The 27,295-nt window shown below is 36.8% G+C and overlaps 2 protein-coding genes across 6 annotated transcripts in view; one reads left to right on the forward strand and one right to left on the reverse strand.

The window, feature by feature from the left end:
- The window catches only part of TRPC1 (transient receptor potential cation channel subfamily C member 1), a 62,280-nt gene that overhangs the window by 16,631 nt on the left and 18,354 nt on the right, over positions 1-27,295 (reverse strand). The window lies entirely within an intron of this gene.
- Positions 672-27,245, forward strand: PCOLCE2 (procollagen C-endopeptidase enhancer 2). Of its 4 annotated transcripts, XM_081955893.1 has the most exons (10): positions 672-735; positions 7,485-7,590; positions 12,877-12,945; positions 15,389-15,644; positions 16,661-16,785; positions 19,072-19,208; positions 21,088-21,242; positions 21,846-21,929; positions 22,705-22,872; positions 24,528-27,245. In XM_081955893.1, the coding sequence occupies exons 3-10, from the start codon at positions 12,916-12,918 to the stop codon at positions 24,656-24,658; spliced, it is 1,086 nt and encodes a 361-aa protein (XP_081812019.1). In that variant the 5' UTR covers positions 672-735; positions 7,485-7,590; positions 12,877-12,915; the 3' UTR covers positions 24,659-27,245. The 4 variants fall into 4 exon arrangements, with proteins under 4 accessions (XP_081812019.1, XP_081812018.1, XP_081812021.1 ...); XM_081955892.1 differs by lacking the exons at positions 672-735; positions 12,877-12,945 and adding an exon at positions 744-1,076; XM_081955894.1 differs by lacking the exons at positions 672-735; positions 7,485-7,590 and adding an exon at positions 9,553-9,574.

A 27,295-nucleotide genomic window follows, 5' to 3' on the forward strand; every position in this document is an offset into this window, starting at 1 on the left:
TACAACACATTGTTTTGTTTCTCTTCCAACACTGCTCCTGATTAATTCCCAATAATCTCAAATTTTGAGAAATAATTTCAACAACACATCCAAGCCTAATCCAAATTGCATTATCTTGCCCCGAGGAACAGGTTTTTAGCAACCTAGACTTAATCCTCAAGTCTGTAGTCCCTGGGCATTAGCATGGCAATAACTATCTGCCATATTGCAATGTTGTGACAATTGATTTCTCTCATATATGGGGTGAACAGACGACCAAATCTGAAAAAGGTTAATTGAACCCTATGAACCTAGGGAGGGAAAAGCTGCAGTATTCCACCAACTTGATTTTGTTTTTGCTAGAAGTCGTTTCGCTTCTCATCCCAGAAGTTTTTTCAGTTCTGAACTGAAGAAGCTTTTGGGATGAGAAGCGAAACGTCTTCAAGGAAAAACAAAGCCCAGCTGCCTTTTGAAAAAGCATCTTTGGTACAACTATGTCCTGGATGACTAAGAATCTCAATAGATATCCAGCTATGCCACATTTCCCAGCAACTCTGGCCCCGAGCCCTACGCTGAGGCAAATGGGATTTGGCATCTTCGGAAGGGGGTGGGATTTCTAAACTTGTAATCTTCCCAGAATTGGTGGCGCGAGTTCCACCGGTCAATTTCATTGGAAGGTTCCCTCCGCCTGGGAAGCGCTTAGAAAAGACCCGGGGCGCGACTTTTTCAAAGACGCCTCCGCCACTTTACACCAAGGTAAAAAGCTCGAGGGGCGTCTGTTTTATCTCTTAGTCTCTCTCCTCCCCGCGGTCACCGCCTCGGTCGGAAAGAGGAGGAGGAGGAGGACGCGGACGCGGGAGCTTTTTTCTCCTCCCCTCGCGAACAAATGGGATATTCACAGTAAAGGGGCTGCAGGCGCTTTTTGGCCAGGCGTTTTATACAGGTGGCCTCGAACGAATCTCCGCGCTGAAGGGGCCGAAGCGGGAGAGGAAGATGCAAGACGCGGCCGCGTCAGCCACGCGCTCTTTGGCCCTGGGATTCCTGCTTCTGGCTGCCGCTCAGCCCTCCAACAGTCGGCAGCAGCTGCAAAGACCGAGGTAAACTCTCCTACGAGTCCGACGCAGCGCGCGGAAATGCAAGCCTGCTTTGCCTGCCGGCTTAGTTTTGCTTATTTGTCCCGCTCCCCCCCCCCGCCCCGGCACCGTCGCCGGGTTTAATGAGGACGAGCCCTCCCTCGTTGCCTCAGGGGCTTATTGTTCGGCAGCCCCGGGGTCTCCCTCCTGGCTGGCTGGCTGGAACGTCCGAGGAGCACAGGAAACGTTTGGTGCCTCAAGGATTGCCGTAGTAGCGCTGCTCCCTTGCCCGTAAGTTTTCCTGTGGTTTCTTCTGTGCCCCACCTTAGAACCTCGTCAGTCCTGAGGAGACAACTCACGCCTCCTCCACAAATCCGGCGTACAGTTAAAAGACAAGGAAAAAAAACCTCCTTTATCGTGCAAGGGCAAGTTTCAGAAGACATTTGCAGCCTAGAGGGTGTGCAGTTAGTCTCTCTGCCCAGCAAGTTTTAAATGCATTGGGTTACTTTTTTTTTTTGGTCTGTGCTGTAAAAACGGAATATTTGAGAAGATTAAAAACATTTCTAAACACGTGCAGAGTGCATATTCCTCTTGGAAGGATAACAACGAAAAATTTCCAAAGAAGGAGGAAGTTTCTAGGTTAAAAGTGAATTTCTGTCTAAAATGTCCCTGAATTATTGAGTACAATTATTGAGTGCTTTCTTTTGAAAGGAGTTACTATTGTGTTTGTTCTAGGGAAGGAATTGTAATTCACACTTGCAAAAAACATCATTGGTTTGTTTTATGTTCATCCAGGCAACTGAGCGGAAACTGGACCATACAGTGGGCTATGAACTGTGTGTTCTGGACCAGATAGAGCCATGCTGTGGCTAGCCACAATTCTCCGGCACATATTATCAGAGATAGTAGTCTGGCTAAAACAGTGATTCCCAATGTGGGGCCCATGCCCCACAGGGGGGCAATTTGATTTTTAATGGGGGCAATTTGAAACTTGTTTAAGCCACGTTAATGGCCTTTGAGCTTGCCTCCATGTGAGTGGAGTTCACTTTTTGAGTAAAGTAAGAATTATATGTCACGAGCTGGGGGGGGGGGTATCAGGATTTTAGAGATGCTTAGGTGGGGCACAGCCAAAAAAAGATTGGGAACCACTGGTCTAAATACATAAATGTATATTTGTTGCAAATTGGAATGAAGAGATTGTTTATTTGCTACCCTATGTACAAGGAGAAGACCAAATAATTTAATAAGGAGTTTCAGAAATGCTTTACATTTCTATTACACAGATGTATGGAAAATCTACTGTATGTTCATCCTTTTGTCTAAATTGTACCAATCAGTTTTGCCTTGTAAAACATGTGGAAGCCAATGTTATTAGGCATGCATAAGAGTTACCTGGGAAAAATATTGCTGGGTATATCTTTCTTCCCAGATCCAGTTAATATGTACTCTTGAGGAATATACCATTCAATTCTTCTCCTTTTTTTTCTTTTCAAAAGACAGCAAGCATTCTTAATTCAATGTATTATTCACTTTTAATTTAGGAGCTCAAGTTGGCATTCATGATGTTTCCTCCTCCTTTCGCCATAAAAGCCATATGTGGTTGGTTGACTTGAGGGAAATAGATGGGTCCAAAGTCACACAGTGAGCTTCTGTGACTGGGGATGGGCTGATACATGGGTCTCCTTGCTCCAAAACCTTAGCCATTACACCGCATTGTGGTTACTAAATGAAATCCACCCTCATTAGAAACTAGTGGTGAGATTCTCCCCATAGGGCTTGTTTAAAATTTATTTCTGCAAATTCTTGGGAATCCCCTAGGTATGCTAGGGTTTTCTTCTTTCTCAGCAAGTCTGGATTAAAGTTTTAGTGACATTACCGAGTTCAATTATCAGCGGGGCTGGTGTTATTTTTATTTTTAAGATGATGCATTGAAGTAGCATCATCATTAACATGCTGGTGGGGGTTTGAATACAGGTAGTCCTCTACTTACATTTCATTTAGTGACTGTTCGAAGTTACAACTATAAAAGTGACATAACCCTTTTTCATACTTATGAACATTGCATCCATGGTCATGTGATTAAAATTCAGACACTTGGCAACTCACTCATATTTATGACGGTTGCAGTGTCCCAGCGTCACACAATCACCTTCTGCGACCTTCTGACAAACAAAATCAATGGGGGAGCTAGATTTACTTGACAATGTTGTTATTCACAACTGCAGTGACTCACTTAACAACTGTCTCACATTTAGCAGCAGAAATTTTGGGCTCTTTTCTGCAAACTGTTGAATTCCATGTGATGCTCTAATTTTAGAATAGTTGATGGGAAATGTTTCCTGGAATTTGATGCTTTCTTAAAATGCATACAAGCCCTACACTTAGCAATTTGGAAAAGAGTCTCTGCCGATCTTTCTTCCCATCTGTATGACAGATGGAAGTAATAGCAAATGACAACTTGGGTCTGTTTACAGAATCCAGGATGTCCTGACAGCACAGGACTTTCTTTCAGTATACTTCAATTATATGTGTTTTCTCATCTGTTTCCATTTTGGTGCCAAGTTGGCTGCAGTAGTAAAACAGACATTATTTTAGAGACATGCCTCGGGTGAGAAGAACCTGTGACAGGAAAATGCTGGATATCCTTCCCCACAGGCCAGTTCTTGTTCAGGGTCCTAGTCAATCATATCATCCAAATTTAACTTTCCACAACTCTCATTCCTATTTTACTTTAACCATGACTCAGCATCCTACTGAACTTCATTAACACAGAACCAGAGGAATTATGGATTGAACTTAAAGAAGTCATTAAGAATTAATGTGAAAAGAGACTGTCAAAAATGAAGAAAGAGACAAAAGCAAAGAGGACATCAGAACAAACTGGAAATTACTGAGAAGAGAAGCCAAAGCCAAGAAAGACAAAAATCTCAGAAAGGAACTTACCATATTTTTCAGAATATAAGACGCACCAAGATTTTGAAGAGGCAAATAAAAAAAGTTTTTGCACTCTGCAGATCTCCCCAAAACAGCCCGTTTTTCATGAAAACAGGTCTGTTTTTTGTCAAAAAAAGAGTGTGCATAGCCTTTAGGAGCTTATAGAGTTCTCCTGGGGCCTGGGGGGGGGGCCAAAAGCGAGCAAAAAACCAGCCCATTTTTTGCTCATTTTTGCCCTCCCCAGCCCCTAGGACAGTGATGGCGAACCTATGGCAGGCGTGTCACAAGTGGCACGCGGAGCCATTTGTCAGGGCACGCGAAGCTGAGTTCACCTTTTTAAAAGCCATTTTTCGCCTTCCCCAGGCTCCAGAGGCTTTATAGGAGCCTGGGGAGGGCGAAAAGAGCCCTCCCCCCCCCCCGGAGGCCCTCCGGAGGCTTCAGGGACCATCCGGAGGCTCCCCTGAGGCCTTCGGAGCGCTTAAAACCACCCTCCGAGCAAACCGGAAGTCACTTCCAGTTTGCTCGGAGGATCCTTTTGAGCGCTCCGAAGGCTTTAGGGACCGTCCGGACGGTCCCTGAAGCCTTCGGAACGCTTAAAACGACCCTGAGCAAACCGGAAGTCACTGGAAGCCTCTGGAGCCCGGGGAGGGCGAAAAAAGCATGTAAAAATGGGGGGCTTGCGCGTTGTGCGCACATGTGCACTGGGTAGGTCGCGCGTTGCATTGTGGGTGTGGCATGCCCACACATGATCCTCCTGCGCTCCCCCCACTTGTGGCACGCGAGCCAAAAAAGGTTCGCCATCGCTGCCCTAGGAGCACTCTGGAAGCCTCCTAAAGGCTATGCACAGCAATTTTTGCAAAGGGGGCGGAGTTTTTGGTGGCCACAAATGCTGTATTCAGTGTATAAGACAGACCCAGATTTTCATCCTCTTTTTTGAGAGAAAAAGGTGCATTTTATACTCAGAAAAATACTGTAACAAGTTTCATAGAACTGTTAGAAGAGAGAAGAAACAGCATTACAACAATGCCTGTAAAGATAATGAAGATGGAAACAGACATAGAAAAACAAAGTCTTTCAAAAGATCCCTGGGTTCCAAAGAAGGTTCCTTCCTCAAATTAGTATACTAAGGATGCTAATGGACAGATGGTAACAAAAGAGATCAAATTAACATGGAAGGAGTATATTGAAATACTGTACAGTAGAGATGTTAACATGTAACCCCAGGATATTGCAACCATTGTAAAAACATTCTGTTTACCAAGCATCCGAATTTGAAAGGCAAATGCTGCATTTTAATTTAATTTAAAACTAAGTAATCAAAATGCAGGCCATCTATTTATTGCCTGTGTATTTAACAGACTATTTCTGAGCTGCATCCTCAGTAGGACATTTGGTAGGTGCAGGCAAAGCTTTGATGCATCATATATTGCCCAAATCTGTGTTTTGTTCCCTGATATATTGCAAATATTACAGGTGCATATAGTCATGCATCTTGATTTGACTCTTAAGAAATATGTGGATTTATATTAGATGAATTGCCAGCTGCTGAACAGCGTCCAACCATCATAAAATAAGTTGGAGCTCTCCAGAACTTCAAATTAGGCATCCACCCCCATGTTCATAGACCAAAAACAAAAGGAAAGACTTAGTCATTTAATCTTGATGTTAAGTATCCAATGACAAAAATCAACTTATTTATACCAGTCCTGAGATGTTGTCAAGACGGTGCCCTCTAGTTGTTGGGTCATGGGCAACAATATGTGGACACAATAATTCCTAAATAAGAGATCCTAAGTGTTTGTTTGGAGTAAAATAGCCTTATTTGCATTCATGGCATACAACCAAATTGTGCCAAAACTGAGCTCTTGAGGTGCAACAAGAGTTTGCTACTGCTAACTTTATGATGCAAAAATACAAGTTTGGTAGTTTAGGAGAAGCATACAGATAAATCGAGTGCAGTGAGAATGGGGCAGCTAAGAAGTGTATCTGGTAAAACAAGAAATAAAGTCAAAAATTAAGAACAAACTGAATAAACATTGAATAAATTAAAAGTAACCAGTACGAAAGAAGGTGAGGTGGCTTGGTCATACTGGAAAAAAATGAGGATCAAATTGCAAAATATGTGGAAGAAGAGAGTGGGCTGTGAAGAAGGAAAGAGGGGAAAAAAGCAATTTTGAGGGAAAATGTGTGAACAAAAAAGTGAGAAGTTTGAGGAATAATTATGGAGACATGGCAGAAGTAAAGCTTGTTTGCAAGCATAAATTTGTCTTGAGAAGACAGATTGGTTATCGAATGCCTTCCAAACATTTTGAAGAAAACAACTGTATATTTATAATATTTAGTTACTACTTTCTTATAATAAATGCTAATATACAACTGCAAAACCACTTTGGCAGGGTGTGTATGTGTGCAAATATGTGGTTGTTGACACAGGACATTTACCTGAAATTAAGTGATTCAATATCTGATGCATCAAGTTTATCTATGTCTGCTTTTTTCCCTGCATATTTTCTCTCTGTCTCCTTCCCTCCCTCTCCCTCCCCCCCCCTCTCTCTCTCTCACACACACACACACACACACCATGTTGAGATAATCATGAGTCAGCAATAATATATTTGTATTTCACAGAAATGATTGCTAAGAGTTGAAAATGACTGGACAGCACATAATGAATTTAAAGCAACAAAATTGCATTATATTTTAAATAGATAGATACCTTTTAAATGCTTTTTACAAATATTCTATATATTGTATTTTTCGGAGTATAAGACAGCACTCTATAAGCCCCCCCCCCCAAGGCTATTCATGCCTTTTATTTGAAAAAAACGGGCCCATTTTTGCAAAAAACGGGCCATTTTGGGAAGGTTTGCAGAGTGCAAAAACTTTTTTTTCCCTTTCGGAAAGCTCTTTAGTTAGAGTGATTGATGAGAATTACATTGATCAAGTGCTGTGCCAGCAGAAACAAAGTCTTAGGTGCTGCAGGTTGTCAGCGATTTCCTTCTCCAGCACATGGATAAATACATCTGGTACCTTCTCTCTCTCTCCCTACCTACCTACTGTATTTCTCTCTCTCTCTCTCTCTCTCTCTCTCTCTCTCTATCCCTCTCTCTACCTACCTACCTATCTACTCTCTCTCTCTACCTACCTACTGTATTTCTCTCTCTCTGTCTATCCCTCTATCTACCTACCTACCTACTCTCTCTCTCTCCCTACCTACCTACTGTATTTTTCTCTCTCTCTCTCTATCCCTCTACCTACCTACCTACCTACCTACCTACCTACCTACCTACCTACTCCCTTTCTGTCCCTATCTACCTACTGTATTTCTCTCTCCCCCTCTATCTACCTACCTACTTTTTAAAAAAATTGTCTCTTCAAAACCTTGGTGAGTCTTATACTCCGGAAAATACAGTATTTTGACAGTGGCATAGTAGATGCCTTCTGTTTTATCTGGACCAGATCATGCTATCTCAAAAATAATTCTTCTTTGTTTCCCAGGGCTTTTAAATGTGGTGGTATTCTAACTGGAGTATCGGGGTTTATTGGAAGTGAAGGATTCCCAGGGGTGTACCCTCCAAACAGCAAATGTACCTGGAAAATCACAGTAAGAAAGTTTGATATGACTATTCCCCTACAAAGAATAATATGCAGGCTTACTGTTGGTTTCAGTTATATGATGGGTGTCTATAATATGATACCTTAATATCTTACGCAGCAACCAAAAAGAGAACATTTGATATTTCTTCACAAATGTTAATACAAATATAATTTGTATTAGATGGAATGCAGATGGAATATAGTAGTGTGGGAATGGAATGTAGATGGAATATAGTAGTGTTCTTTTATGTACGATGAAAGCTTAGCTGCTCATTTCAGTAGACTTTGAACTCTTGCTCTAAACCAAAACCTGTTTGAAATATTTATGACTTAATGTGATGGCCATGTTTACGCAAAAAGTTTAAAAATCCCAAGGTTTTCACAATGTGCTGAAAGCTAACTATCCACATTAAACTAGTTTAATGTTTATGTGAATCCAGACCGTAAGTTCCTTTTTTGCCATGCTTGAAACTGAGGGCAATAAATGCCTTAGAAGGAAAAGCTTTTGTGTGTTATTGGAAAGGTAATAGATTGAAGATGACATTTCTGGATATTCTATGGAGGAAGCTTATTATATGTCTTCTCTGGTAAGAATGCACATGAAAAAAGATGTATATGTGCTCCCCCTTAACATTTTTTTAAAAAGTACAAGATGCAACCTGCAAGAAAAAGATGAGATTGGAAGCACAATAATATTGAGGAACAAAATTGAATTGAGCATCTTCCTTGTTCGTTCTATTATACTTTAGTGAAGGTTGATAAAATTTAACAGCTGTTGTCAAACATTTACTATTAGATACTACACTTTTAAAAATGCTTGTTTGAATTGGGCTTCATAGACAGCTCCATGGAATAAAAAAAAAACTAGATATGTTTAGCCCAACAAAGAGAGGTTTAGAGATGACTTGAAAGCCATCTTCCAGTACTTGATAGGTTGTCACAGAGATTTATTTTTCATAGCACCTAACATCAGAACAAGAAGTGGGTGGAAGATCATCAGAGGGAGATTAAACGTGGAAATGAGGAATTTCCTGATGGTGAGAACAATTACCGTATTTATCGGCGTATAACACGCACAGGCGTATAACACGCACCTTCATTTTAAGAGGGAAATTTTAGGGAAAAAATTTAAATTTCAAATAAAGAACTTTGAAGCAAAATAAGGGTAGCTCAGAACTTTTTTTTATTAACTTTTAGTTGGGAGTCCGGGGAGAGGAGAGACGGCTCATCCATTCTCTCCTCCTCTCACCCACACCCCGCTGTCTAAAGCGCTTCCTTTCGCCCACCCGAGCTCTTCCGCGGGCGAAAGAAAGCGTTTTAGTCGGGTGTTGGGGAGAGGAGATACGGCTCATCCATTCTCTCCTCCTCTCGCCCACACCCCGCTGAGTAAAGCGCTTCCTTTCGCCCGCATGAGCTCTTCCACGGGCGAAAGAAAGCGTTTTAGTCGGGTGTCCGGGGAGAGGAGAGAATATTCAGCCAGTCTCTCCTCCTCTCGCCCACACCCCGCTGAGTAGCGCTCCGTGATCCTTTTCTGTGCATCTGGCGTTTAGATAGATAGCCGGATGTTTTAAACGCCAGGAGCACAGAAAAGCAGCTGCTGTTGGGGCGAAGCGCTCCGTGATCCTTTTCTGTGCGCCTGGCGTTTAGATAGATAGCCGGATGTTTTAAACGCCAGGCGCACAGAAAAGCAGCTGCTGTTGGGGCGAAGCGCTCCACGATCCTTTTCTGTGCGCCTGGCGTTTAGATAGATAGCCGGATGTTTTAAACGCCAGGCGCACAGAAAAGCAGCTGCTGTTGGGGCGAAGCGCTCCGCGATCCTTTTCTGTGCGCCTGGCGTTTAGATAGATAGCCGGATGTTTTAAACACCAGGCGCACAGAAAAGCAGCTGCTTTTGGGGCGAAGCGCTCCGCAATCCTTTTCTGTGCGGTGTTGGACTAGAAGACCTCCAAGGTTCCTTTCAGTCCTGTGATTCTATGAATGTCTACTTTTATGTAAGAAAAGAATATTCCACATGTAAGATTTTAAGAAATAATGTTTTCTAGAGTTTAACTTTGCTTTATGGTACATCTATTGCCATAAAACCAAAGTTTGTGGCACATGTCTTAGGACATCTATTTATTTTTATATCTCACCTTTATTATTTTTACAAATAACTCAAGATGGCAAACATATCCAATACACTTTCCCCCTTATATTTCCCACAACAACAATTTCCCCCTTTGGGAGGCAGTTTAGACTGAGAAAAAGGAACTGGCCCAAGGTCACCCAGCTGGCTTTCATGGCTAAGGTAGGACTAATTCACAGCCTTCTGGTTTCTAGCCTGCTGCCCTAATCACTAGACCAAATTGGTCCTTAGTTAATTGAAAGATGTATGGCCTTCAGAATAATGTTTACATGCATTGGGTTTTATCTTAGAAAAGTATTTTATCAGGCCATAATAAAAAGAAAAAAGATGGACACAATTGAAGAAACATGCCTTTCCTAGATCAAACAACATAATTCCTTTGTTTTGGACTACTAAGCAGTCCCTGGCATCCCAAAAACTCCTGTTGAAACATATTATGTTATTTGTGTGCCTTATATGATGATACCACAAGCACTATGCTCATTGGAGCCTTACTCTAAAGTTACTATAAACTGGATTTCTGCAAAGCCACTGTGTAAGGCTTAATTTTGGCTGAGTTGCTCACAATGATTCTGGTACCAATAATGGCAGCATGGTTTACACTCAGAGATCCCACATGACAGATTCTAGCAGGCTGAAGCAGTTCTGTTACTCTCTCATTATATAAAAATGGAGACCACAGTGCCTTGTCACTCAATATATCTGTTGCACATATAAACAAACTGTCTACCAGGCACATTACATGATGAATTGGGACATGGGTCTTGCAAGATAACATCTTGATAGAGGAGCAAGAAGGATTCAGAGAATGACAACCAATCAGTGCTTGATTCTCCACAATTTAGTGGAGAGATGCATTTCTTAGTCTTGGGGCAAATATTGCATTGCTACTATCAGTTTAAGACAGCTTTCATTTCCATTCCCAGATACAGGCTCTGGGAGACATTGGCTTTCTGCTCCATTGCCTGGAATCTCTTCTCCTACTCATGAAACTGTACAAATTTAGTGCAAGTCTGCTATAGCATTTGGTAGCTTTTTTTTACCTCTAGTTGCCATTCCAAAGGATGCTTCTTGGTATATCTACCCTGTTCAGTATGTTTCCAGTCTTTGCTCAAAGTACAACATTACATTATTTTTACTACATTGTTGTTCTATATTTCTCCTCTTAAAGTTGCCCTATGGTAGGATCGGTGGCCAATAAATTAATAATAAATAAATAAAAAGATGTAACTTCATAATTGCAGAAGCAGGAATTGAATAGCAGGAATTTAATACTAAATAGGGTTAAGATTGCTGTGATTGAAGTAACAGTGAAGTTGAGTGTTATTCTTTATAACAAGATAGTACATTACAACCAAGTGCTCTGTCTTTTATTTCTCTTGTATATTTTTCTAACTATAGAAACCAGTCATTCAGCACATTGTATTATAGGCTTAACACAATCCACAAGTATAGTACTCCCTGAACTGTTTTTCTTACTGTCTCTTATATAGCAATTTGTAGAGTGCAAAATACAAGGCGTCACATACCAATGGTTTTAAAATATTCTCTTTCTTGTCAGTCCTCAGTGATTTTGGACAACTGAATACTCAATCTAGTCACAGAGTCTTTAGGAATATAATATAAAAATAATATTCAAGTCTTCAAATAAACAATTTTAGTATAAATAGCAGAATCTATTACAATTAGTAAATGTAAAGGTTACCCTTGCACATATGTGCTAGTCATTTCCGACTCTAGGGGGCGGTGCTCATCTCAGTTTCAAAGTCAAAGAGCCAGCGCTGTCCGAAGATATCTCCGTGGGCATGTGGCCGGCATGACTAAACACCGAAGGCGCATGGAACGCTGTTACCTTCCCATCAAAGGTGGTTCCTATTTTTCTACTTGCATTTTTACATGCTTTCGAACTGCTAGGTTAGCAGAAGCTAGGACAAGTAAAGGGTGCTCACTCCATTACGTGATGCTAGGGATTCGAACTGCTGACCTTTCTGACTGACAAGCTCAGTGTCTTAGCCACTGAGCCACTGTGCACCTTTTATTACAACTATAACATACAAATATGTTTTGATTTACAGTTACTATTATAACATACAGATATGTTTTGAAAAGTCTTCCCAAGTAATTGACTTTAATTTTTAACCAAAAACCATACTTAAATATTAAGTATTGTCTAACATGATGAGTAGAAAAGAGGTTGAAAATAATGGAGCTTTGTTCTATTTGGTTTTAAATTTTAAAATACATTTGTGAAATTAATTCTATTAAGAAGAATGAGTTGTATAAGGATTTATTAACTATAAAAGAAAAAGCACACACACACAGAATGCTATTATCCAGACTAGTATTTATGGGCTCAGATGGAGACATTAAAGCTGGAGCAGAGGAGTTGAAAGGAGATGAGAATTATTAATATTGAGGACACAATATGAAACACTAAGGCAGGGGTGTGCAAACTTGGCAACTTTAAGACTTGTGGACTTCAACTCCCAGAATTCCCCAGCCAGCTCTGCTGGCTGGGGAATTCTGGGATTTGAAGTCCACAAGTCTTAAAGTTGCCAAGTTTGCACACCCCTGCACTAAGGGGTTCTATGAACTGAGACATTATCCACTTTATGCAACTAATGTAGAATCAGATTCTGAGTAGCTTAATTAAATATCTAAAAAATAAGTTTAGTTTCTGATTATTTAACTTGCTAAGCCAAATGGAAACATTTCTTTTCCTTCTGAGATAGCAGTATGAGTAAATATTTATGTAAAAAAATACTAGCACAAAAATTAGTTGAACCTTACCCATACTCTCAAAAATAAATCTTATATAGTATATGGTGAGTAATTGTATTTTTGGATCCCAGTCTGTACTATCCATGAAAATTGTCCATTGAAAAAGTGAGTCATCATCAATTTTTAAGCAAAATATTCAATTCCTTGAAATGGTTGCTCCTCTTACTGTTCTGTGTAATTAATTGAAAAACAAAGCTGAGTGTAGCTGAAAGAGTTTTTTTTTTAAAGAAACCTTTGGAATATATGCCTTGCAGTACTGCAAAACTCAAATGGATTACTACATGGGCTACTGTCCCTTTATGTTCAAACGAGTGGCAGGAAAGGAGATCATAAAAGTCAAGATACCGGCCATAATTATGCATTCAAAATCTCACCATGTTTTTATAGGCCACAAAACACACATAAACAGAGTAGAGCTTCCATCCCATGATTGGGGCACCACTTTTTTTATTCCAGGTAGGTACCCCTGTGTTCTAAATATTTTCTATTTCTTTTCCTTAGAAAATGTGTAAAAAGTAATTTTATTCCTTCCTTCATTCATTCATTCAAAAACCCTTACCCATAACTTTTGTACCAGCATTATTCCTTTATATAACTCTGCAAAGTTGAATCAAACCATTATATGTTTCTCTTTTTTCTATTGCTTGGATGGGCTTCTTCCTTCACTGGGGAGCCTTTCTTGCTCAAGTAGATTTTCAGTACCTGAATAAACCAGTAGCAAAAGCAGCAGTCACAAGGTGACAACCAGCCATAGTAATTAGCTATGCAACAAGCCATATCTTGGTAGATATGACTGCTCCTGCCTGCCTTGTTTTAGAACAACAGTATTTTTTAAATGGCTGTGAAGGTTAGGACAGTTAGTAATCCTTCTAAGAATAGGCACCCCTGCAACTACTAGGGAAATTAAGCTGGACCCCAGATTACTCCTGGCTGATATGAAAGCTTTCTTATTGCTATTTTGAAAAAAAAAAGGTGCTTTTCAAACATTGGTGCTTGCCTTTTCCAGATAAGGAGTATTGTGATTTTCTGTATGAGAAGATTGGCTCATAGCATCAATATCATCATTCATTTGTTTGTGAGATTTATATCATGTTTCTTCATGGAGCATTGAGTCAATTTTGTTCAGGTCCATGTTTTCTCCCACTCTCTGGAAGCACAGGGTTAAATAATTTATTAAACTCTTGTAGCGAGATTCTGCAAAGTTTTCAGTAGTTGACTATGCTGAATAAAGCATGTTTTTGCTTTCCCATGCCTTGCTCACATTACAATACTGCAAAGCTTTCTATTCCTTCTCTTTATTTTTTGAACACATTTATGTTAACAATGTAGCAATATTGCTACTTTGTTTCATTTATGTGTGTATGTATTTCTTCACTTCAAAGAATGCATCTGATTTTAATGTTTGTACCTTGTAAGCCTTCTTATAAAGTAGAAAAGTAGCTTAGTGCTTGCTTTGTTTCAAATACCAATAGACAAGAATGTTTGTTTCAAAGTAACAAAGCAAAGATGAGGCATAGTGGAAACCATGTGCACACACATGCACATAAAGTTGGTGTTTTGGAAAATTGATGCTTTTTAACTACAGCTAGTCCTCAATTTAAGATAGTTGCTTAGCAACTGCTCCTACTGGTCGTTATGACAGACTTCCTTGTCATTTCTTATGACCTAGTCCTAGTCCCAAAGTTCCAACAACTGGGCTGTTTCCCTGTGGCCACATGACTGCCTCTCAGGCACTCAGCAACTGCACTTTGAGCCATTTGATGTGCCCCATGGCCACATAACTGTGTTTTATAACATTTTTGCTGAAAACCTGCATTTGCGTCCAGCTATGGGCAAAAAAGACCCTACAGTGAACAATTGGCATTCACTTAATGCCAGCATTTGCTTAATGATCACAAGAAGATCATAATATTGGGTTGGTCATGTCAGTGGTCTGCTTTATGATGCTACAACTTATGACCAGAATGGGAAGGTTCCATTACGGTTGTAAGTTGAAGATCATCTATAATTGTGAGCAGATAGGTTTCCCCCACCCGCTCACCCCAAGCATCTTTTTTGAAGGAATATACACAATTTACGCTTCACGTTCCTTATTCCTGATTGACGCTAAAAGATTGGGGGTGTCTAGTACAGGAGTACCGTGTGAATCCTGATGGTAAAAATATTTGGTTGCAATGCTAATTTCTACAGGGTCATATATCAATGTTTCCCAATGACATACCAAAGGTAAACAAAGATATCTAAGAACTACTTCCAATTTCTATTTGAACAGTAATTGAACTGATGACTTCTGAATGTAAAGCCTGTATTTCAGTACTGAATTATAGTCTCTTACCAGTAGGGCAGTTCTATTCATATGATAAAGAATGTGAATATTTCCTCAGCACTACAATACCAATAAAGTGCAGTAGCATAGTTCTCATGTCCTTACAAGCATAGTTTTAATGGACAAAAGATTCTGTGATTGTGCAGTTTGTTGACCCAGGGAACATATTGTATTAATATGGCAAAAATATGGCAAAAGAATGAAGTGGTAGTTGGGACTAAATGGCATAATAATCTAAATAAATAAAAAGGCAATGTTCTTTACTACAGAAATCCATGCTTCCTCTGGAAAGTATTTAAGATAACCCAAAGATAATTTTATTTCAAAATATCACCGCTAAGTGGTAATATCATAATAAAGCTTGAATAATGCTTTGTAAATTGGAAAGGGGAGAGGTAACAAAATTTGTACAGAAAACAAAGCTTTTGGTAAAGACTGCTACATGAGGAGGCTTGAGAAAGTGGTATCTATTTTATAACAAGATAATGCTTATAATATAAAAATAGCTTTTATATCTTAAGAGCTGTTAATTAAAAAAAGGTTATTCAGCTCTGGTATCTTTTTTTTCTACAGGTTCCTGAAGGGAAAGTTGTCGTTCTTTCTTTTAGGTTCATAGACCTGGAAAGTGATAATTTATGTCGATATGACTTTGTGGATGTATATAATGGCCATGTCAATGGGCAGCGTCTTGGCCGGTTCTGTGGCACTTTCAGGCCTGGTGCTCTTGTGGCCAATAGCAATAAGATGTTGGTGCAAATGATTTCAGATGCCAATACAGCTGGAAATGGCTTTGTTGCAAAGTATTCTGCAGCAGAACCACATGAAAGAGGTATTTTTCAAGTTTTTAAAGCCAAAATCTTCTGATCTACACTGTATTTTCACAGCAGGATTATTAAGAATAAGAGCATGTAGAATTTGATTTGCTCACCAGCCATCCAAAAATACATATCTAAAACAATGTATTCTTTATGAAGAAAATGTTAAAATTTAAAAATCATGTTAGAATTAGTCTGTTTGCACGAGGATAAGGTTTTGCCAAAATTATATTTTTCCGAGTATGTGTATGGAGAGACAGAGCAAAAGCAATCACAAACGTATTCCAAATTCTCTCAATTTTATAAGTTTTTAAAAGGGGAAACTCAGCTTGCGATAGTCACCAAGCCTCTCCACAATTTTTTTCAAAAGTGAGTGAAAATGTGACATCTTCATAATGACAATATAATTTCTCAAAATTGGCTCGATATCTAAAATCCAGTCCTTTGTATTTGGAGTTATAGTCTTTTCCCATAGGAGGAAAAGCAATAGCATGTTTATTCATGTACTTTTGTCACTTAAAAATTATACATGCTCATGCTTTTTAGACTAAAAATAGTCCTTGCTAAAGAGAAATTATATTTTTATATTTAAACTTCCAGAGTACAGGAAAATAATAACTTCAAATGAGTATTATAGAGTCCTGATTCCATCAGACGTTATCCATCCTTCAGCCCAAAAGTCAAGTAGTTCAGCAGTATAATAAATGTGGTCTCTGGTGGCAGAAGATGAGTCATAGCTGCAGTTTCTGCTCCCTTTAAAATATACTTCAATTAAGGAAAGAATATTAAAGAATTAATAGATTAAAAGACCATACCCTTCATATAAAGATTTAATAAGAATTGATAAGGAATTGATGCTTTGTTGACACTGTGGCTTTTCTACAATTTCAGTTGTAGAATAATGTAATTGCAACATATTATTTACTGATGTAATAGGTTTAGATGTAGATTGCCATGGAATTTACTTGAGAGTTGAGCAAATCTGCTATATGAAAATACTTTCTACTAGCTATGTGTTTTGTATTTTTAGGAGACCAATACTGTGGTGGACGACTAGATAAACCAACTGGATCTTTTAAAACTCCTAACTGGCCTGATCGTGATTACCCAGCAGGGGTTACCTGTTCCTGGCACATTGTGGCTCCAAAGAACCAGGTGAGCTGTGCTTCTCTTTAAAAAAATAAAACCCTAGTTTGGTCTAGTGTTAAGACAACAGGCTAGAAAGCAAGACGCTGTGAGTTCTAGTCCCACTTTAGGCATGAAAACCTACTGGATAAGTTTGGACCTGTCACTCCAACTCACTTTTCAGGATTGTTATTGTGGGGAAAATATGAAGAAGGAATATGGAGTATGTTTACTGCCTTGTGTTATATATTTTATATGTGACCCAAGACTTCACTCAATGTAGCCCTTCATTCAATGCAGCCCAAGCAAGCCAAAAGGTTAGCGAAGGGGAAAAAAGTCCCGATATGACACATGATGACACCCCTGGTATAGAGCATCAATAGCTTCTCTTAAGTGCATCCCATCCCCCAACAATTAATAATAAAGGTCTCCAAAAAGCAGTAAGAATAACCTTGAGAACAGGAAGAAGAGTTGCAGCCAAGCAATGGTTTGATAAAAGAAATTTGACTTTGAAGCAGAAATGTAACTTGAGTAAGAGGCTCAGATTTCACTCTCCCTAGAGGGGGGCAGGAAGCATATTCCGACTTGCAAGATTCAGTTACTATAATCTTATAATAAAATTAAAACAAATATTTATAACTGGTTCCCTACATTGGTCTGTCTTGAAGGGTTGACCCAACTTCTGGTATAGTCTGTAAGTTACTATTAATTTATCCAATTAGAAAATATGGCGCCTTGCATTAACAACATAATTGTTATAATGAATTAGTAAATCTGTTCTTCTCTCTCTAAAATATAATAATAGTGGAACAAGTCCAATCCATGTGGATTAATATTCCAACTTTTGAAATACATTTTCAACAAGTTTGCCAACAATGCACTAATTGTAACTGAGTTTAGCCACCTTGCTGCTGATTGTGCTCTTTGTCTATTTCTTTCCACCTTTCCCAGAGACCCGGATCTTGACCTAATGTGTCCAAAGTTGGATAATTTGAGCCTAGTCATTTGTTTCACAAGTGTGAACTGCGTTGATGTGTTCAAGTACACTGGTGTTGTTACCTAGTATGGTAATGAAATGTCTGCAGGAAAAGTAACCAAGCTTAGAGAGCACCAAGAACTTCATAACTCAAACCTGAGCTATAATTATTCTCTTCTATTGATATATTTTGTTTATTATATTTAATTTTAGTTTCTTTTTTCACTATGCTCTTTGACTTTTATATCTACATTGTCCTCTTTAATGCGTCCAATTTTGGCATTTCAGCCTCCACGAGGAACACATCTTCTGATATTTGGTCAATGATTGTATTGCAGCCAAGTACTGTTTTTGCTATACTGTTTCTAACTATAAAAGCAATACTGGTTCTTTGTTTTTCATGTCCTGAGTAAAAAATAATGCAGTCCTCTGATTGAATGTGTCCCATCCCTGTTTATCTCATTTAGCTGATACCTAAGATATCAGTTTGCAGTAGTTTCACTTATCTTTCATTATGTTGAACGTTCCTATATTTATTTATTTGTTAATTCCACATTCCTACTGTATTTCTATCTTTGCAGCTTCAGATTTTTATCCTACATCAGCAACTAAAGACTTTAATCTAGCTACTTCATAAATGCCAATAGTACTCTGAAAGGTTCTTAGCTTTTCTTCCATTTGAGTGCCATCTAACCTGGCACCTGGCACTATATCGTCAATCATTTTGTATTTTGTATCCCAGTGGTTTTCTTGGTCAAAAAGCAGGAGTGGTTTACCATTGCCTTTTCCTGCGCAATCTCAATTGATAACTTTACCGTTGTCACTAACTTGATCGTTTGCCTCTGGCATCTTCCTGTGTTACTGCTGCCCAATATAAGGTGCCTGCCTAAAAATAACTTAAGCAGTCTTTCATGTTTGAATGAAATTCAGATAATGACTAAAGACAGATAAAAAGCTAAATAATAGCTTTGAGATAAAGGAATATTTTCCAGCATAGCTACAAACTTATAAAAAGCCTCCATTTATTTATATAATCACATACCAGGGAGAACATATCAGTTTTACTTCGATTCAGTTCATATTAAATATATACCTGTGCAGGAAGGTGATTCCAGGATCTATTTAGTTTTATCCTACACCAAGTGTTTTAGTTTATTTTCTACAGATTTTATTATTAAAATGATTAAAACTTAATGTTTTAAAACTAAGGTGACTTAAAATCCTTGTGGCTTAAGAATGGCTTAAAATGATGTTCGGTCAGAATATGTTTTAGGTTCCAAACAGATTTTCATACTAATAAATTAACAAGTGTTTTAACGAGGCCACTCATTATCTTGCAGGTCGTAGAATTAAAGTTTGAAAAATTTGATCTGGAACGAGATAATTATTGCAGGTATGACTATGTGGCAGTGTTTAATGGTGGCAAGATTAATGATGCCAGGAGAATTGGGAAATACTGCGGAGACAGCCCACCAGCGTAAGTAAACTCATTGGCTAAACATCTTTTTGTAAATGCTACAAGAGGGATGGAACCTCAGAAGAGCCTATCTATTCAACAGCTTTCCAAATTTAGGCATTAAAACTGATTTTATCTTCCTTAAAAGTTACTGTAGCTTCAAATTTGATCAATAGAGTATTGTTTCATTACAATACTGACTCACATTAATTGTAAATAATCCTGTGCTATTTTTCAATTGTTTAAAGTAAATGTGCAAGTTAAATAATATTAAAAATAACAGATAAGCATCATGATGTATATAAATGTACAACAAAAACAGTGGGAAGAAAATGTGCTGCTATTATCATGCTATCTTGACCCTCTCCCCCCCCAAAAAATTCTAATTTTGGACCTCAGTGCTCAAAAAAAAATCTGCTACTGCAAGCCCATTTGTACTTTTTTATACATTAGATATTTTTATTGTTTATCCCATGTCCTCAGTGAAGAGCTTTCACATTGATACGATTTGATACCCTGTTCTTAGTGGCCCTTACAGATAGATGTCACAACATTTCTTATCCAGGATCACCATTGCATGTGCTCAGAAATGCTTGAATCTGTGGTGCACATGTTATTAAGCCGATATCATACTTGGCTTTGTGATCTTACTTATCAACTTATTACCAATTTGCAGTCTACCAGTATAAAACAGTACTGAACTGTCCAAGATCACAGAAATCTAGCTGTGGCTATGCCGATTAGAACCCAGTGAGTTTGCTCAACAACTAGCGAAGCTCAGGTTCTTTCCTCTTTATTTATCTTCCACAACTCCTTTGATCACCCGGATGCTCCCTTCAATGTTGATATTGTTAATAACACTTTATTCCAACTGAGCTTGTGCTAAACATTGTGTTGACTGCATAGGAATAAGAAAATGAAGGTGCCAGGTTTGAAAGCTGATACTGAATTTAGATTCAATTACTTCACCTCTTCACTTACATTTTCTCTTGATTATCAATCGGTCAATCAGAATAGAGCTGGAAGGGGCCTTCGAGATCTTCTAGTCTAACCCCCTGCTCAAGCAAACCATATGCCATTTCAGACAAATGTCCTTTCAGTCTCTTCTTAAAAGCCTCCAGTGTTGAAGAACCCACAACCTCTGATGGCAAGCTGTTCCAGTGGTTAATTGCTCTCACTTTTAGGAAGTTTCTCCTTAATTCCAGATTGCTTATCTCCTTGAATAGTTTCCATCCATTGTTTTTGGTGCTTTGAAAAATAAATTGACCCTCTCATCTTTGTAGTAACCTCTCAAATACTGGAATTCTGCTATTATGTCCCCCCCCCCTCCCCAGTCCTTCTTTTCTCTGGACTAGCCAAACCTAAATCCTGCAACCATTCTTCATAAGTTCTTCTTATGGCCTTTAATCATCTTAGTTGCTCTTCTTTGCACTTTTTCCAAAGTCTCATCATCTTTTTTTATAATGTGGTCACCAAAACTGGATGCAGTATTCCAGTTGTGGCCTTACTAAGGCTTTATAGTCACAATAGGTATATTAACACAGTCAGAGGTATTTGATGTAACTTGAATTAACTATAGAATTTGTTTTAAATGATAAACACAAGCTGAACATTTGCATTTTTATACATTTCCACTTTTTGTATATAGATCCATAAGTGCTTTTTAGAAGTTTGTTTTAGATCCACTTATTCTCTCTTCTTCCACTATTATTGTTTTCCTAAGAGCTGAAAGTAAGATTTGTAGACATATTTTTTTAGGAATTGTGAAACGTATTTTTCTCTCAAAGTAAATCTTTATATTCCATATGGAAATTGTGTCATTCAAAACATTTATATGTGCTGGATATTTATTTATTGTGGTCTGCAGAGTTATTAATGATAAAACATTATTCTCTTTTAGGCCTATTATATCTGAAAAAAATGAGTTGCTTATTCAATTTTTGTCTGATTTAAGTTTAACTGCTGATGGATTTATTGGTCATTATAAATTCAGACCCAAAAGATTACCAACAACCACATCACCAATCACCACCACAACTCTTCCTACTATCACAGGTGAGTATGCGGTCTTCATTTAAAGTGGATTAAAAAAAAATTCAAGATATTATAGTGTCATTTTTTCTTATTCGTATAATTTTAATGTAACAAAGTGAACAAAAATAATTGTTTAGATTAAATAGATGTGACAGGAACATCACATATGGGTATTGCCTGTCTGAAATAAAATATGTGTCCTTACTTAGAAAAGTGGACATACATTTGCTAATTCATCAGCTCTTAGAATTGTTAAGGATAGGAATTTTATTCTTCATTCAAGAATAAGCATTTTCCCTCCATAATGCCTTTGCCTTAATCCTGATCAACATCATGAGAAACGTCTGAATCCACTAAAAACAAATGAGATCATTTTTGCCAATTAGATGTACATTCTTTCAGAATTGAATCTAGGCATCACTGTTCCACATAATTGTATAAGTCATAAAGAGCTAGTATAGAATGCTGGTTTATTAACACTTGCCTTGTCTAAATTGTTCGGAGTTTTACTTTTGAAGGTGACATTTTTGATAACTGAACATAAAAACAAGACATAAAAAATGAAAGTCATTTTTAGAAGAGTTCTGAAACACTTAATTTTTCATTTTGGGTATCTTTGGAAAGCCTTGAAACCTACAGTCAGCCTGTGCCAGCAAAAATGCAAAAAGAGTGGAACTCTTGAGAGCAATTACTGTTCGAGTAATTTTGGTAAGATCATATTTCTTCTCTCCACCCCCAAAAAAGTGACTTAGGGATGTATGTTTACAGGAGAGGGTTGGAGTATTTATCTGTAAGCTACCATTAGTGCACAAGGAAATTCTTTCAGCTTATACAACTGTACCTCTTGCACTGAACTCTATGACTTAGTTACTTACTTAGACTATGAATTTTTTGTTAGAAGTGTTTTCTATTCTAAACACAAATGACCAGAAGGTCATTTGAACAGAAGGAGACTGTTGCTGTATGATCGCTTTGATTTAGTGGATTAAACATCAGCATGTTGTCTTCTTAGAAAGCTCTTAGTTGTTGTTTTAATTCAAAGTGATAATTCATAGTGCATACTGCTTTGCTCTTAATTCCTTGCTATCTTCTGAATATGTTTCTTGAATATCATTATAATTAATGATATATCCCCCCCTTTTTCAGTATAAATATTATTCCTTTATATCTTAGCACAATTGACAAATGCAGTTTGTATCCCATATATTAAGCCAGCGCAAATGAATTTGTTTATCCAATATTCATGGTTAAGCATGGATATTTAAGTTGCAGTTATTCTTTCTACTATAGGTGTACAATGCAATACTGTTTTGTTTCCATTGTTCTGTAAATAACAACTTTATTCCAATTTATTTATTTATTCATACATTTTTTATGTATTACATTTTCTATTTATGCTTGTTCACTGCTGACTGGTGTAAAAAACTGCTTCATTGTTTTGCAAGATTATTGCAATCTATTCCTCCCAAATTGTCCTTTTTAGTAATAACTGGATCCATTATCACAACCAACATCAAAAGTGGAAGTTTATATGCAACTGTATCAATCCTTAATGTATATAAAGAAGGAAATTTAGCAATTCAGCAAGCAGGGAAAAATCTGAGTGCCAAGATTATTGTTGTCTGTAAACAATGTCCTGTTATCAGAAGAGGTAAGTAAACTTAAAGTAGAATTCTGAATTTTTCAAATTATATTTGTCCTTATATTTGTTTTCATGCTTATATTTTCCCAGGAACTATATTTAAGTTGCTCATTCACAGAACAAAACAAAAATAAATTATTTAAATTACAATAAAAAGTCAAATGAGTGAGAACATCCAGAAATTTTGCTCATCTTAAAATCATTTTAGTTTTTGTATATATTGTATGTGAATAATATAGGTGAGTTGAAACAGGATGATGGCTTAAACCATTTTGGCCCTCAGAATCTGTAGCTCTGTAAACTAAAAGAGGCATACATTACTAGGAACATAAGCATATAAATTAAGATTTGAAATTGTATTGCTTATACTTGTAATTTTTAGACTATGGACTTGTTCTGTTTTATATAAAACTAATGAGATGTTAAAATCATTTTGTTAGTTCTCACAATGTTGAAATGATAGTGAAAAGCTAAACATTAAATTAATACTAAAATGTTTGTGTGTGTAAATAAGATAATCAGTAATTGCAAAATCATTCAGGGCTGGCTCTACTTGTGAAGCTGGCCTTGCACAGTTTTTGTTACTCAGCCTTCTACAGCAAGGGGCCCAAACCCCCACACCATTGACTGGCAATGATCCATGGCCTGTTAGGAACCAGGCCGCACAGCTGGGGGCCAGCAATGGGCAAGCAAGTGAAACCAAAATCATCTACTCCAGATCCATGTCTACCACGAAACCAGTCCCTGGTGCCAAAAGGATTGGGGATCACTGCACTATGGAACAGCCCACTCCACTAAGCAGAGTCCCTTTATCTTCTGGGTATCAATTATAAGAATGTGAGTTACTGGAGGACTAGGGGCAATGAGAATTCATGCTTGTTCGCTTACCATGATTGAGTTTACCAACAAGATATATCCAACAGGAATCCTATTTTTTAGAATGACATTCTCTAAATAAGCACTACAGCCAATTAGTTATCTGATTAGTGGCATAGAACTACAGAAATGCAGATAATCCTCGATTTACAACCATTCCTTTAGCAACTGATCAAAGCTATGAGTGTTGAAAAAAGTGATTCACGATTGATCCTTGCACTTACGACTCTCACAGCATCTCCACAATCACATGACTGATTCAGGCGCTTGGCAACTGGCTCACATTTATGATAGTCACACTATCCTGAGGTAATTTGATTGCCATTTGCAACCTTTCCAGCTGGCTTCCAACAAACAAAGAATTTCAAATGATGAAATTCACTTAACAACCATATGATTTGCTTCACAACTGTAGTGATTTGCTTAACAAGTGTCAGAAGAGTCATAGAATCAGGCATGACTCACTTAACAGCATTGCTTAATAATGGAAATTCCAATCCCAATTGTGGTCACAACATTTTATCAAATGTTAAAGCAATGACTACTCGAAAATATAGTCAAATAAATTTTAACTGAAGAAATAGACAAGCAGCTATTTTTATAGTGAATAGAACAATTGAGAAATATTTGCATTTGACCAATATTTTCATATTTGTATTGATTCCATAGGTTGAATAACTTGAGTTTTCTAAAGTTCTTGTTTGCATCTGAAGAATTCAGTGACCAGTTGAGCCATATTATCCTTAGGGCTATAAATCAGAATTTATCATTTCCTTTTCTTTCAATAGGTCTAAACTATGTCATCATGGGCCAGGTAGAAGAAGATGGCAGAGGTAAACTCCTGCCCAGCAGTTTTACTATGAGTTTCAAGACTAAGAACCAAAAAATCCTGAATGCCTTAAAAAACAAAAGGTGCTGATGTAAGACTTTTTGAAGCCATCTGTTAACTTTTTTAAAAAAATTATTCATACTCACAAATTTGCACTTTCCAAATTGGTGTATTTTCTGGATTCTATAGCAATATAATTCCTGATTCGTTGATTTGTGTTTCAAGTAATCAAAGAAAAAATGTATTTCAAACCTTTCAGCAACTTGAAAGAACTGATTTCTACTATACTGACTTAATTACACTAGATTATTGATGCTACAAAATACAAATGCAAAATGTATAATTCATTTTAAATTTAGGTTTTCATTTTCATTATATTATCAATCATGAAAACATTTTTAATAACTAAAAAACTAACTGTGCTTTTCAAGCTTATTGCTAGTATTTCCTACAGTAGGATTTTGATTAAGAGCCTGCAATAAGGGAAGAAAATCATATTTGGATCCACTGCATTTACAAGTGGGAAGAGTGAAAAGACTAAAAATCCTAATACATACCAAAGGCCCACAATTATGAGGCAGAAGAACAATATTGTTTTTTATAAATAAAAAATTTCCAAACTGTGGAAAGGATAGTTTCATCTTATACACTGAATCCATATTTTGAACCTGATTTTCATATTATTGCTTTAAATGTTAAATGTGTAGATTTGATTGCTTTGCATGGTTCAATGTTATAGAATGGCTCTAAATTAAATGTAGACTTATCAGAAGATTTTGATTCAAATATACTGTGGACCCTGAACTTCAGTAAAATCTCTAATAGGATCAATACAACTCCGCACAACACTTATTCTTACGGTTTCTAATACATAAGACTAAATCAGTTAAAAAGAGCCAGCTTGGCCAATGATAATTTTATTGAGGTTTGGCAAGTGATTGGCCTATTCATTTTGGATGCTAGTTTTTTTGTGTGCTAAATTTGTAGCTCAAAAAGATAACTTTAAATGTACAATTCTAATCTCATTACTTTTGAATCTTAATATTTCAAATTCCAGGATGCTTAAACATGAACCATGTAATGTTGGACAAAGCAAGATCTTAGTGTATCATATTTTGATATTATTTTTAAATGCTATTCTTGAATATTTTGCTCACATAATAGATACATATAAAATACATCAATGCCAAAAGCTTTGAATTAAGGCAGATTGCAATCAGTGCCTGTGGAGTTGGCTCCATAATCCAAAATTATCAAATGAAGTTGTGCCATATTGGATTTGCCATATTGTAAAGTATTTTGATTGACTTTTTATTTTGCTTTTTGAATGATCTATTCCAGTATTGAAGAACAATTTTGATAAATATTTTTCCTTATCAGGTTGTTTTATTTTATTATTAAACAGATTTTATGGGAGTAAAAAACAGAATATATTCAGATTATTAGGTCCTGAACAAATTGTTTGTAAATTCTCTTTTAAAAGTAATTCAAAGTACAAAAGAAAATCATGTATTAGGTTCAGTTCATTTATGTGATATTTAAATATATTTCTTGCCATTTATTTTTCTGCTAATTGATGAAAGCACATTATTTATGGTTTTGACAGAATGGAAGAAAATGAAAGAAAAAATAGGAAAAAAATAATATCAGAAAACAGCTTTTGTTTTTCTATAATTATACTGTTTCTAAATTATATACCTTTTATGATATTCATAACAATAAAATTAATGATTTTTCTGAGAATAAAGTTGAATCAGACATTAAGAATAGTATTACTTTTTTTTTAGAAAAATGCCAATTTATTTCTATGCAACTGACAAGATTAATGCTACAATACAAAATAGTGTGTATCTTAAGTAAAAATCTTCGATTTCTAATCCAAAAGTTCACCTTTTGGGGGATAATAAGTTCAGGTTATTACACAAATGGAATATACAGACAATTCAAAAGAATCATCAACTTTATAATCATATCACTTTTGATCATTCTGTGGTGCAAAAATAGATTTGTTTATGAGTGTATGTTTGGAGATATGTATTTAAAAAGCCTCAGGAGAAATATTTTATTTAAATTTCATTCTCTTTATTTCTAATATTTTTAGCAATTATTTAGATGACCAGCACCTGTTAGCCATAGTTTGCAGAATTTAATGGAAATAATCAATCAATATATTTACAAAATAAATAAACCTAAATTGGATATCTATATATACATCAAGACACTCCAACATAAAATATATTTAAAAAATAAGTATGAGACTTAAACAAATGATGATTTCAAAAAGTATTTTTTGCAAAATGGGGAATGTAATCTGGTTAAATATGGTATGCTTTCAGTGAAAACAGTGAAAATACGTTTGTTGCACTTTACTTGACCTATATTACTAGTAAGATGTTTTACTATAAATATTTTAAGAGGATAAAATATTTCAAATATTTCAATATTACTTTTATAATGAAGATTAATTCTTATAGTAACCAATACAGTCAACAGAAGTACCATACTTTCATCCAATTCTGCTGAATTATCTAAAGGAGTAAGAATGTTGAAATTTCATTATTCCAAGTATCGCATCTTGGAAATAATGTGATATAAATAGGTGCTAGAGATGTAGATAAAAATGGCATCTTCAGATTATCTCTATAAAATTTTAGTCAGCCATCATTTTACCCCCCCCCCCCCAAAAAAAAGAAAAAAAAAGAAACCATAAAGTCAATTTCAAAGTAT

This window comes from Natrix helvetica, assembly GCF_964273705.1.
Source record: "Natrix helvetica genome assembly, chromosome: 5".
Taxonomy (NCBI): domain Eukaryota; kingdom Metazoa; phylum Chordata; class Lepidosauria; order Squamata; family Natricidae; genus Natrix; species Natrix helvetica.